This window comes from Procambarus clarkii, chromosome 5 (assembly GCF_040958095.1).
Source record: "Procambarus clarkii isolate CNS0578487 chromosome 5, FALCON_Pclarkii_2.0, whole genome shotgun sequence".
Classification (NCBI taxonomy): domain Eukaryota; kingdom Metazoa; phylum Arthropoda; class Malacostraca; order Decapoda; family Cambaridae; genus Procambarus; species Procambarus clarkii.
The window spans coordinates 5,954,316-5,967,055 of record NC_091154.1 but is presented as its reverse complement, the minus strand read 5'-3'; the positions used below and the strand labels follow the sequence as shown (position 1 = coordinate 5,967,055).

Below are 12,740 nucleotides of genomic sequence, written 5' to 3'. Positions count from 1 at the left end.
TCTGGGGCCAGAGTTGGATATTGTCCTAATAGCAGCTTTGTGTTGGGTAATGAGAGGACGTAAATGATTTTGGGTAGTAGAACCCCAAGCACAAATACCATAGTTGAGGTATGGATAGATGAGGGAGTAATAGAGAGTAACCAGGGCAGGGCGGGGTACATAATATCTGATCTTAGAAAGAATGCCAACAGTTTTTGAAACTTTTTTTGATATATTTAGAATGTGACCCTGGAAATTCAGCTTGTGGTCGATGAGAACGCCAAGGAATTTGCCATCTAATTTGTTACAAATTTGGGTATTGTTTATTTTGAGATTTATCTGATTAGAGGATTTATTGCCAAACAGAATATAGAAAGTTTTGTCAATGTTAAGGGTGAGTTTGTTGGCAGTTAGCCAAAGATGGACTTTCTCTAGCTCAGTATTTACTGTGGCATTTAGAGCAAGGGGGTCAGGACTGGAGTAAATGAAGGTTGTGTCGTCAGCAAATAGAATTGGTTTGAGGTGTTGGGAGGCATTTGGAAGGTCATTAATGTAGATGAGAAAGAGGAGAGGGCCAAGTATGCTGCCCTGAGGAACACCAATGTTGATGGGTAGGGTGGGAGAAATTGTATTATTCACAGAAACATACTGGAGCCTTTCAGTAAGATAAGATTTGAGGTATTGCAGGGAGTGTCCTCTGACTCCATAATGATGTAATTTAAGAAGAAGGTTTTGATGGTTGACAGTGTCAAAAGCCTTACGCAGGTCCACAAATAACCCAACAGGAAACTCCTTTTTATCAAGAGCTGCGTGAATTACGTTAATCATACTAATAAGTGCATCGTTAGTGCTTTTTTTGGGTCTGAAGCCATATTGACAAGAGCTAAGTATATTGTGTTTGGCTAGAAAAGAGTAAAGCTGCTTGTAGATTAGCTTTTCGAATATTTTTGACAAGTTAGGCAGGATTGATATAGGTCTATAGTTGTTAACATCAGTGAGATCACCACATTTGTAGACAGGGGTTACTCTTGCTTTTTTTAGAATGACAGGAAAGGTTTGGAGTTCAAGTGACTTGTTGAAGAGCAATGCAATAGCAGGGGCTAGAGATCTGGAGGCTTTTTTGTAAATTAAAGTTGGTATCTCCTCGAGGGCACTAGACTTGGTTTTAAGGGAAAGGATTATTTCATTGACATCAGTGGAACTAGTAGGCTTTAGGTACAGAGACTGTGGATAGTTACCTGTAAGATAGTCCTTAACATCAGTACAGGAAGATGGAATATCATTTGCAAGGGATGACCCAATGGAAGAGAAGAACCTATTGAACTCAATAGCAGAATCAGAGGCTGAAAGCGGACCAACGTTATTGGAAAGGAGTGTTGGTTTGTTATTTAAAATCTTCTTTGATCCCAATATTTGTGAAATTGTGCTCCAAGTTTTTTTAATGTTGCTCTTTATTTGGGTAAATTTATCTTCATAGTATTTAGTTTTGGCTCGTCTAATTATTTTAGATAGCAATAACGAGTAATTCTTTGAGAATTCTTTGGAGACTGTTCCTAGCCTATACTTCTTCTCAAGGTCGTGTTTTTTGTTAATGGATTTAAGTATTCCCTTTGTAAGCCAAGGATTGTTAAGTCTTTTGCTTGTGACTTGTTTCGTAAGCATAGGACAGTGGGTGTTATAAAGGCTAAGAGTTGTTTGTAGAAAAGATTTCACTGCTAGGTTGATGTCCCCTATGTTACCTAACTCGGACTCCCAGTTGACATTATCAGCAGCAGTTATAAAATTGTTTATAGCAGTTTCATTGTGCAGCCTAAAGCTTAACTCCCTTGTCTCTAGAGGTGGTTTGCTAATGTTAGTTACGAGAAATGTGGGGTAATGGTCTGTAGTGCTATCGGTGATTATACCTGAAGTAAGCGGAGAGGTTATGTTGGTCCAGATGTGATCTAGAGTCGTAGCAGTACTATCAGTGATTCTAGTTGGTCTAGTGATTAAGGGTATGAGGAAGCAGGAATTCATACAGTTGAGGAAGCTAACAGCAGTAGGGTGTTCAGGCTCGCAGAGGTCAATATTAAAGTCCCCTGCGATAATTAGATGGTTTTTGTTCAATCTGTTATCTAGTATTAGATTTCTAAGGTTTGAGTTGAATTCAGACACATCAGTGTTAGGAATTCTATAGACTGCACCCACAGACAGGACAGACTCGGCACCCTTGACTCTGAAACTGGCGAAGATATACTCCCCACAGCAGTCTCTAGTTCTAATTATTTTTAAGCATGTTAGTTCTTGGTGGTAGTAAAGAGCAGTACCACCACCTCTCTGCATTTGACGACAGTTGTGAATTGCCGAGTAGTTAGGCATGTTAAAGAGTTGAGTATTATCCTCTTTCAACCACGTTTCAGTAAGTATAATAAAAGATAATTTGTTGTCAATAGTTTCAATCAAGGCACTAACATCATCGAAGTGTTTACCTAGGGATCTAACGTTCAAGTTGATTACAGAGATATTGAGATTATCTGTTAATACATTGTTTACATCATGTGCTGTAAAATACTGTATCTGCAATTTTGATCATTGAAGTGATGATTGTCATAGATAGTGGATAAGAGGTTTAGTTCTGGGTCTATACTTGTCTGCATAAAAAGGCTGATTGCAGGAAAACAAGGTAAGAATGGCAAATTACAAAATAGAAAACAAAGAAAAATGCAGATTAAAAATTCTAAAGTAAAATAAACTTAATGGTAATTTTAAGTAAAAAGAAAAAAAAAAAAAAAAAAAAACTTAATGGGAACTAGGAATGTAAAAAATTAACTAGAATAATTAATAACAATAGATGACCAAAAAAGTAAAAAAAAAAAAAAAAATTATGAAATCTATAAGATAATAAGCTTGCTTACTATACTATTATAAGTACACTATAATTGAATACTAAAGTTACACTAAAACAAACTGAGGTAGTTTAAATAGAGATACACTCAGGAACATTGGATAATGAAGTTAATACTAGAGGACACAGGCAAAGCCAGTGTACTATGGAACATGGGAGTAAAAAGAAAAAAAAAGACAATAATAAAGATGACAATATTATTCTTTTTATTATTTTTTTTTCCTTTTTTAAACTAAAGTTAAAACCTTTTGAAGGGAAAGGCAGAGCTAGAGTACACAAAGGTAGTTATATGAGATTATAATCTGAATTCAGGCTATACAGCAGCTAACCCACAGTCACTGAGGAAAGAATTAAGGTGAGCTTCTGTGGTTATTGAATAGGTTTTTCCAGTGTCAGTCCTCCTAGCTATAATTTTACCATCTCGCACAAAACAGTGTTTAATTGTAGGGGAATTTTTGCAGAAGCCACGCAGTTTAAAAAAGATATTTTGCCTGCACCTGGTCAGACATTCATTCACATAAACAGTGGATTTACTAGCAACTGCAGATGAGATAAGATCAGTCTTGCGGGAGCAGCTATCTAATTTTAAACGAATACGCCTATTATTAGTACCAGATGATTTGGTACCCACTCTATAAGCTGCTTTGATGTCATTTTTTTGGATCGAATAATTTAACTTATCCTGCAATACTTTGATCACAATGGCAGTGGATGTGATAGTGGATCCAACCCTGATTGGTCACTGACACTCCCATACACCCCGTGTGTCATTTTGGAAAGTTGGGCGAGGCCATTCACTCTGGCTTCCAACCTCGTATACACCATTCTCCTATAATATTAATAATAATAATAATAATAATAATAATTTATTTGAAAGAAGGTACAATAGGTTGGTGAGATTACATAGGATTGGTATTTTTACATTCATGTAAAGCCACTAACATGCGTAGCATTTCAGGCAGTCCTTAATCTAACATATCGGGTAAGATTAAAAGGTACGTTCTAGCAAGGTTTTTATATCAACAAGTAACTGCAATATAAGTTGACAAGAGTTGATTACTGTGACGTGACCTGGAATAGAGCAGTAACTATTCTGGCAGGTGTTGTGCCAAACGCACATTAATAAAAAAAAAAAAAAAAAAAAAAAAATAAATCTGCTTGGGTCCTCTACAGTGTTTCAATTGCGGGCAAAAAACAAAGAGAATAAAAACTTTTAACATTTAATTTAATCAAAAAATTACTTTAATTTCACACAATCATAAGTAACAATTAATGAAAAAAACTTATCCACTTGGCTTAAACACAGTCAAAAGAGAAATATATACATGTGAATTTTACGTTAATAACAAAAATGAACGTAAAAATTGATACAAAATGTGCGTCTACCGTCACCTGTGGGCGAGGCTAGATGCTGATCACTATGCTGAAGCAATGATCACTAGAAGGGTAATCTGCTGCGTTGGATGATGATGATGAATATTAAGCCACCCAAAAGGTGGCACAGGCATGAATAGCCCGTAATTGGTGGCCCTTTTTAGCCATCACCAGTATCAAGAGATGATACTGGAGATCTGTGGAGGTGCGACTGCACCCTGCGTGACGGGAGATGTCTCCCGTATTGCGCTGGACGCTGACAAGCCTTTATATACAGGGTGTGACATCATATTGGTGCAAATTCTGGAGTTGTAGACTAGAAGCCAGCAAGAAAACTACCATAGCGATAGTTTGTCTGGCGTCGGGAGTCATGAGAGCCATGACAAATAATCATGAGAGCCAAAATAAAATACTGTACTACAAAAATAAATTTACTCAAATAAGGGCAACATTAAGAAAACGAGGTACTATTTCCCAAATATTAGGATAAAAAAAAATAGATAAAAAACCAGTACGCCTATCCAATAACGATGGTTTGCTTTCAGCCTCTGATACTGTTATTGAATTCAATGGGTTCTTCTCATCCATTGGGATATCCCTTGCTAATGATATTCCATCCTCCCTACCTAATGTTCAGGACTACCTTACAGGTAACTATCCACAGTCTCTGTACCTAATGCCTGCTAACTCCACTAATGTTAATGAGATAATCCTTTCCCTTAAAACAAAGTCTAGTGCCCTTGCTGAGATACTAACTCTAATTAAAAAAGAAGCCTCCAGATTTTTAGCTCCTGCCATTGCATTGCTCTACAAGAAGTCACTTTAACTCCACATCTTTCCAGATATTCTAAAAAAAAAGTGAGAGTAACCCTGGTCCATAAATGTGGTGATCTCACTGATGTCAACAATTTCAGACCTATATCAATTCTGCCAAACTTGTCAGAAATATTTGAAAAACTTATCTACAAGCAACTTTACTCTTATCTAGCCAAACACAATATAATTAACTCTTGCCAATATGGCTTCAGACCCAAAAAAAGCACTAACGATGCACTTATTAGTATGATTAACTTGATACATGCAGCCCTTGATAAAAATGGGTTCCCTGTTGGGTTATTTGTGGACCTACATCAGGCTTTTGACACTGTCAACTACCAAAATCTTCTTAAATTACATCATTATGGAGTCAAAGGTCACTCCCTACAATACCTTCAATCTTGCCTTACTGACAGGCTCCAGTATATTTCTGTGAATAATTCCATTTCTCCCACCCTATCCATAAACACTGGTGTTCCACAGGGTAGCATAATTGGCCCTCTCCTCTTTCTCATCTACATTAATGACCTTCCAAATGCCTCCCAACACCTCAACCCACAGTCCGAACCGGCCCGAGGTCGTGTGCGGTGGTAGTGTAGGCGCTCCTGGATATTGTGAAATTGTGCTCAACTGCTGCATTTGTACTATGCATCTGCGTGTTGGAGAAATGGCAGAGGCGGTCTGCCTCAGTGATGGACAATCCTGCACTGGGACTGTCGATTGTGAGAGTGAGGATGACTCTCAAGTACAGGGTGATACCAGGCTGTACAACGTTGCAATGTCCAGGAAAAACGGCGTAGTTTTCATAGACAGCGAGACAGTGATAGTGAAGAGGAAATGAAAAAGAGACAGAAAAATTGCTGTGATCCACGACAGGAGACAACTATGGTACAAACTCCCAGGAACTCTCAACAGGCAACCCTACCCAGCAGGACGCAAGACACGAAGATTAATAGAAGGAACTAAGGAAGCGGCTGTTATTCCCTACAACATGCCAACTGAACTTCCACCAAAAGCTGGAGTGGACGGTACGTCTGGCTAAGGAGTGTTTGGAATATGAACCACTCTTCAATGAGGGTCTTCACCGGCCCTACATAACAGTTGGGACAGAAAAGGCCATGGAATGCCTAACGACGATTGGTTTTGAGAATATTGTGATGGTTACTCCGGAAGAACGTATGATGCACACAAAGATCATAGTTTTAAATATTAAACTTATTTGGATCCTGATTGTCTTCTTCTCAACAATGATAGTGTTGTTTGTTTGGGCAAAGAGGAACAGTGTTCGTGGTGAAAAACAATGCCAGGTTGTTGCCTTGGTAAAGGGTGAGGCTCCGGAAAGAGCCTCTGAATTTTTGCGCAAGGACTAAGCTACAGGAAAGTTGCAAAATACATTGAGGAGCCCATATTATGCATGAAGTGTTCTCGTTGAGGACATATGGCATGGAAATGCCAGTTTGACCCCAGGTGTCGGTATTGTGGTAAGAAACACAACTCGCAAGAGTTTAGAGTCAAGATTGAAAAAAGTGAAAAAAAAATCGTCCCATTTTGCTGTAATTGTCGAGGCAGCCACAATACTGGTTCCTATCTATGCCTCATGAAGCCTCATCTGAGAGACGCTAGGACGGGTCCTACAAGCAGGATAGATGTATCCTCGAAGGAAGGAAAGATTGTGCAGCAGGAACATGGAGGAAAGAGCTGGAAGCCAACGACAGCCCCTATGAATAATGTGTGGGAGAAAGGAACGGAGATAATTAAGGTGAGTTTTGGGCATCCCTAAGTGTATTGTGTTGTGACTAGGATGCAACGTGGGGCTTAGCTACCCCAGGCTGCTTCAAGCCTTCGAGTTCTTTTCAAGTAGACTTTACCCTAGCTTTTCCAAGTGTAAGCCTTGTATCCTATCTATGTGGACCAAGGTAGTTAACGTAAGGTAGTGTGGTAAAGTGTTTTTTATTATAGTAATGTATATGGGGGTTATTAGAGGGTTTAATAAATAAGTTAGTTTTTGAGGTGTATCCATTAATCCTGTTGAAGTGTTGTAGGTGATTGTCGTCTAGACAACAGATCTGTTTCTAAAACCTTGAAGCATTAACAGGAAACTATGTTCCTTTGGGGGCCGGGCCTATCTATCCCACTATTTTTGATACATCTTGATTCTAGCTATTGGCCCTTCTGAGTAACACTTCATACTCCCCATAACAGCTAGTGTTTATATTGCTAAGTTACTCTAAGGGGTCTCAGTGGAACCACGTGTGCTCAAGTAGTACCGGGCTAGAGTCGTTGCTAGTGTCCCTTGCCAAGTAGTCTTTACCTTAGTTGCCCTTGTAAACCTTGAATCCTGCTTATGTGGACCAAGGTATTTAACGTAAGATAGAGTGGTAAAGAGAATAAGTGTTTTTAATATACTTATACTTATCTCTCTCGTCTCATTTTTCTCTTGTAATGTATCTTTATCATTTATCAATTCTGATAGAAATTACCTACTTAAAATTATCTGCTAGATTAAGGACCTGCCCGAAACGCTGCGCGTACTAGTGGCTTTACAAGAATGTAAATACTGTACTATCCAATGTATTCTCACAAACCCAATGTACCTTCTTGTATATATATAAATAAAATAAAATAAAATAAAATAAATTTTAGTGTGTTAATGTATATGGGGGGTTGTTAGAGGGTTTAATAAATAAGGTATAAGAAGGAGGTTTCCTTTAACCCTGTTGAGTGTGGAATAGGGAATCACCTTAGACTGCGAGTAGATATCCTAACCTAACTTTTATTACTTATTGGGAATAAGTACCTCCTTCCCTGGAGGCCGGGGCCTTCCTAAATCCACTAGTTTAGGAATTCTTTTATCTTGTACCATTGGCCCTGTCAGTTTAGTCACATACCTTTCCATTACAACATCCTCTCAGTGATAACCAATGGGAGAAACTGGAAGTGTCTCAAAATGATGCCCTCAGAACAATGCTGGGAGCACCTATATGGACGCGTAGAGAGAATCTAAGAATGGAAACCAACTTACCAGCCTTAGAAAACAGGATCAAACAAAGGATAGTCACCATAACAGCAAAACTTGTTGGAACCACCGCCAGACTGTCAATCAAAGATAGCTTCAGAGAAACCTTCAATATAGAACAAGAGCATGGACGGATAATCTGGTGAAGATTCTAGAGAAAGTGGGCTTGAAATGGACCATTAAAAACAAAGGGGAAGATAGACCATATCAACACTTTCGGCAGCTTCCTCCATGGGAAGAATCGAGTCTAAAGATTATCATTGAAGGATTACCAGTTAAAAATCAGCATGTGACTCGCAGAGGCTCAAAGCAGTTATAGAACAACAAATGGAAACCATCTCAAGACCTACAACGACTCACATCTTCACAGATGGATCAGTTGATCAACAAAGAGGTTCTGCTGGGGCAGCAGTTTACACTACCATCCATGAAGCTTACTGGAGCATGAATAGTGGGTGCTCAACATTGCAAACAGAATTATATGCCCTGAAGGAGGCCATAAATTATACAATTGAGAATAATTTACATTATGTCATCAGTCATACCGACTCTAAATCTTAGCTCCAGGTATTGTTATCTAGTCAACACAGAGACAATATACAACTCACAGAAATCCAACATATAGGAAAAGAAGCCCATAATCTAGGGCTGTCAATCACCCTAAATTGGATACCAGGTTACATTGGCATAGATGGTAATGAAAAGGCAGACTCACTAGCAAAAACTGCCACTGCTCTACCTGTTATACAGGTTCAAATACCTCCAAGTTTTTTACTGGTTAAGGAGCAAATCAAGAAGAAAATACTCCCAACTATCAAAACTCACCACAGAGCCAAAGTAGCGGAAGGAAGATCCACTGCGATATGGTACGAACAAGCCACTGGGTACTCCTCTTTCAAGCCTGACAAAAAGATATCCAGAGACATAGCAGTAGCCATACACAGACTCAGACTCGGTTACAAGTGCTGCTGGGAGGTAATAAACCCAATAGTTAAAGAGTGTCAAATTTGTGGAACAGAAGCAGAGACGCCATTACTGCACTACTTACTGGAATGTGAAGCTACTGAAGCCCTGCGCATTAACCTCAACATTAATCCAACGACAGCGGCTACATTTGATGTACATGCCACAGCGACTACAATGATTAGAAAAGCCGTTAAAGAATGTGACTCACTAGTGAACATTCTGCACCTACATCCGCCACCAAGATAAGTTATTAAAACAAGACTAGAACAGAAGCGAAAAAGAAACAAAGGGAAAAAGGAGGAAACCCCACCTCCATTTAATATTTTGACCCAAATATCAGAGTAACAAGGTTATCGAGAATAACCGAACTCAACTGCGGGCTCACCATAGCCCGTGCTACATGGACATTTCGTTCTGAGTAGCTAAATCTAAAACAACAACGTATTTTCTTCAAGTTACAGCCCCGCTCCTGTGCCAGGTAAGTCCACCACGGGCTCACCATAGCCCGTGCTACTTGGAACTTTTGTTCTGAGTAGCTGAATCTAAAACAACAACAACAACGTATTTTTTTCATATCCTAGTTACAGCCCCTCTCCTGTGCCAGGTAAGTCCACCACGGGCTCACCATAGCCCGTGCTACTTGGAACCTTTTGTTCCAAGTAGCGAATTTTAAACAACAACAACAACGTATTTTCTAACTGCAATACCGCGCCGATCTGCGGCAAAGGTGGAGCAAGCTCCTAGCACTTCGCCATGTTGCAAAAATCAGTTTAATATCGAGGATCCCACATGGGGATCGTATCAGATATTAAGCAGATAAGAACAGATTTTATTTGCAAAAATGGTACAGCGTGGGTTTTTACAATGCTTTCATCAGGCCTAAGCTTAACATTTTTGGCAAAGCTAAGGTTTATGGGTCTCTGGGGCTCTCTGAACTGGGTCTCTCTAAGGTAATTTGTATTTTTGTACTTGTTTGTTTACAAAGGATCTATGCAAGTTACAGAGTGTGAATTATTTTTGGCCTAACATTTATATAATACAAATTTTTACATACATACTAATAGACATATTATTCATATTGTCGAGCCCCAGTGATGTGCTCGATGTACCGCATCCTTGACCATCTGATCGCCTCACACACAGCTTCCTGAAGGTGGCGAGGTACTTCTTCGATGCCAATCTCTTCATCAGTCGCTCATTGAGTGGGTCGTATGATCCTAGTGGTCCAACTATGAAGGCGTGGATGGTCACTCTGTTGTACCGCAGCAACGCCCTCATCTTGGCAGCAAGGTCGGCGAACTTCGTTTCCATCTCAGTCTGTGCGTCTGCAAAGGCAGCCCCCGTGTTCTCAACGGGGCAGGTGATGTCGATGATCAGAAGTTCGTTGTCCTCGATGACGAGGTCGGGTTTAAGGACACTGTCTGTGCTTAGAACGCGCTGATTTTCTGATATCACTTTCCAATGGCGTCCTAAGACGGCTATCTTGACTTTGTCCAATAGGGCGTTATGAATCCTTCTGTAGGCATCAGAGTATGTCATGCAATGGCACATGACATGTGGCAAAGTTTCGTTTTGCCAAGCACATCGGCGGCAGGTTTTGTTTGCATTTGGTCGTCGGGTGACTCCACTCAGAGGTAGCAAGTTCAATCTTGCTCGGTGTATGAAGCGCCAGTCAGCAAACGTCGTGTACTCTCCATCTCTCATGAAGTGAGATGATGCTTTTTCTTGTGAGACCACACTCATTACTTTCCTCTGGTCTCATACGGTTTGTAGACGGGCATCGCGAAGAAGTCTGTTGTGGTTTCTGATGGTTCTGGCTACTATTCTTCTTGCTGCAGCTTTTAGAGTCTTGTTACCACATGTTATGGAGATGCTTTCTCCATCAGCTGTCCATGTCGTCTCCATCCTTCCGGAGACATCCCTTCCCCGAGACCAGAGAGTTTGGATTTGGCTTGATCTTCCAGGCAGTTCGTCTTTGGAGAGATAGGAACAGACGTGTTTAGGTATAACTTCTTCTCTTCTTCTTTCAGCCACTACGAGGCGGCAATCTTCTCGTGCAATCTCCTTTGTGTCAACATCCGGCGAGTTTAGGAGTTTGAATGTCATGTCGACGATGAATAAGTCAGAGTCTTCTGCTGCTAACGGGATCCCACAGGATCCCGCTCGTGTGCTGCCATAAAGGTACTCGTTGGTTGCACATTCTGGCAGATACAGGTCTTCTTAATGTGTGGTTTCAGCTTGACATTTAACTTGGCCCACGCAGTCTTCTTAAATTGCCAGGTTCTCATTGCAAAGACTGTCGAGGAGAAGACGAGTGTCTTCAGTGCATAGAGTCTCTACCATGGAGCCAACTTGCTCAGAAGAACTTTCCTCCCAAGTTCGACGTATTCTTCAATTGAGGAATCATTAGACGTTAGTTGGAAGCCGACAGGGCGTCCCAAGAACTTGGAGTGGTCTCCCCCAAGCCGATATTGTATGTTGGTTCCCCCAATCTGGATCTGGGTCTCTCTCAATCCCACTGGTGTGCGTCCCGACATGTGCATGGAGTAGCACTTGTTTGGGTTAACAAGTTTCAGTTTCAACAAACTCAAACAAGGTGAGTTTCACGGTTTGGCAGGCTCTCCCAGCTGTGTCGAGTAGAGCTTGCAGTCTCTTCGTTCTCGGCGAGCAAGGTGATGTTGTCGGCGTATGCTAGGCAAGGATGCTTCAAGTCTGGGTCAGCCTCAAGGCCAGCGTTGATTGCAGTCCTCAGAATAGCTTCGATGGCAATGTTGAAGAAAAGTCCACTTATCGGGCATCCTTGCCTGACTCTGCAGTTGGCTGGGGTTTCGTCCGTCTCGCCACTAATCGTCATAACTCTTGTAGTGTTGCTGTTGACAACTGCTAGGAAGTCATCTCCTGCTCCCATCCGCCGGAGTGCTGCGGAGATGAGTTCAGTCGGGACGGAACCGAGGGCATTTGTTATGTCGAGGGAAGCAATGCAGATGTCTTTGTGGCCATGTCCTGCATGGCCACAAAGCATGATGCATGGCCGCTACATCCAGATAGTGTTGCAGGACGAAGTTATGTTCAAGGACTCAGTCCGTTGGCATAAATCTCATCTAGGCGGGACACACCACTTCGTTATCGACGATCCAGTTTCCCAGTCTGGAGGAGAGGCAACCAGTATACAACTTGTATATGGTGCGGTAGAGTGTAATTGATCTCCAGTTTGTGATGTCATTAGGGTCACCTGCCTTGGGGATAAGTACCGTCCGGGAAGACTTGCAAGCCTCTGAGATCCTTTGTTGACTGAAGCATATGTTGAGGATGGCTGTGATTACACGGCATCCTGGGTCTTCTCGCTTCCAGTGGCTGTAGGTGAGCCTGTCACCTCCAGGAGCAGTGTTCTCTGTCCTGGAGAGCCTCGTTGCTACTTCTCGTTCCGTGAGCTCTCCGGTGTCCATTTCCCTGCGGTCGTCAGGTGGTTCAGGTATAGCAGTAATTATGTCGGGATTTTAGAGGGGGTCTTGTACGCCAAGCGTATGGGTGAAGTGCTCCTCAACTAGTTCTTTGGGGATGGCACAGCAGGCACTTTCTCTTGTTGTGATGAGTCTTACTGCCCTCCTCCGATTTCTTCTATACAGCCGTTGGATAGCTGTACAGTCGTTGACGTCAATGGCAGTTGATGTAGTCGGTCTACCATCAGTAAGAATCTTGAAATGC

General features: G+C 41.2%; 2 protein-coding genes and 1 pseudogene across 2 annotated transcripts; all 3 read right to left on the bottom strand.

Annotated features, from left to right (window-relative positions):
* Positions 1 to 9,704: 9,704 nt before the first annotated feature.
* Positions 9,705 to 9,883, bottom strand: LOC123767093 (U2 spliceosomal RNA; annotated as a pseudogene).
* Positions 9,884 to 10,064: 181 nt separating this feature from the next.
* LOC138372114 (uncharacterized) lies at positions 10,065 to 10,778 on the bottom strand. The gene has a single exon (XM_069337411.1). It carries the CDS (start codon positions 10,776 to 10,778, stop codon positions 10,065 to 10,067), a length of 714 nt encoding a protein of 237 aa, XP_069193512.1.
* Positions 10,779 to 12,136: 1,358 nt separating this feature from the next.
* LOC123766718 (uncharacterized) lies at positions 12,137 to 12,481 on the bottom strand. Its single transcript, XM_045756020.2, has one exon. It carries the CDS (start codon positions 12,479 to 12,481, stop codon positions 12,137 to 12,139), a length of 345 nt encoding a protein of 114 aa, XP_045611976.2.
* Between the last annotated feature and the right edge of the window lie 259 nt (positions 12,482 to 12,740).

Excerpts from the sequence above, each read along its gene's own strand:
- LOC138372114 (XM_069337411.1), bottom strand. The coding sequence starts at position 10,778 with ATGAGTGTGGTCTCACAAGAAAAAGCATCATCTCACTTCATGAGAGAT.
- LOC123766718 (XM_045756020.2), bottom strand. The coding sequence starts at position 12,481 with ATGGACACCGGAGAGCTCACGGAACGAGAAGTAGCAACGAGGCTCTCC.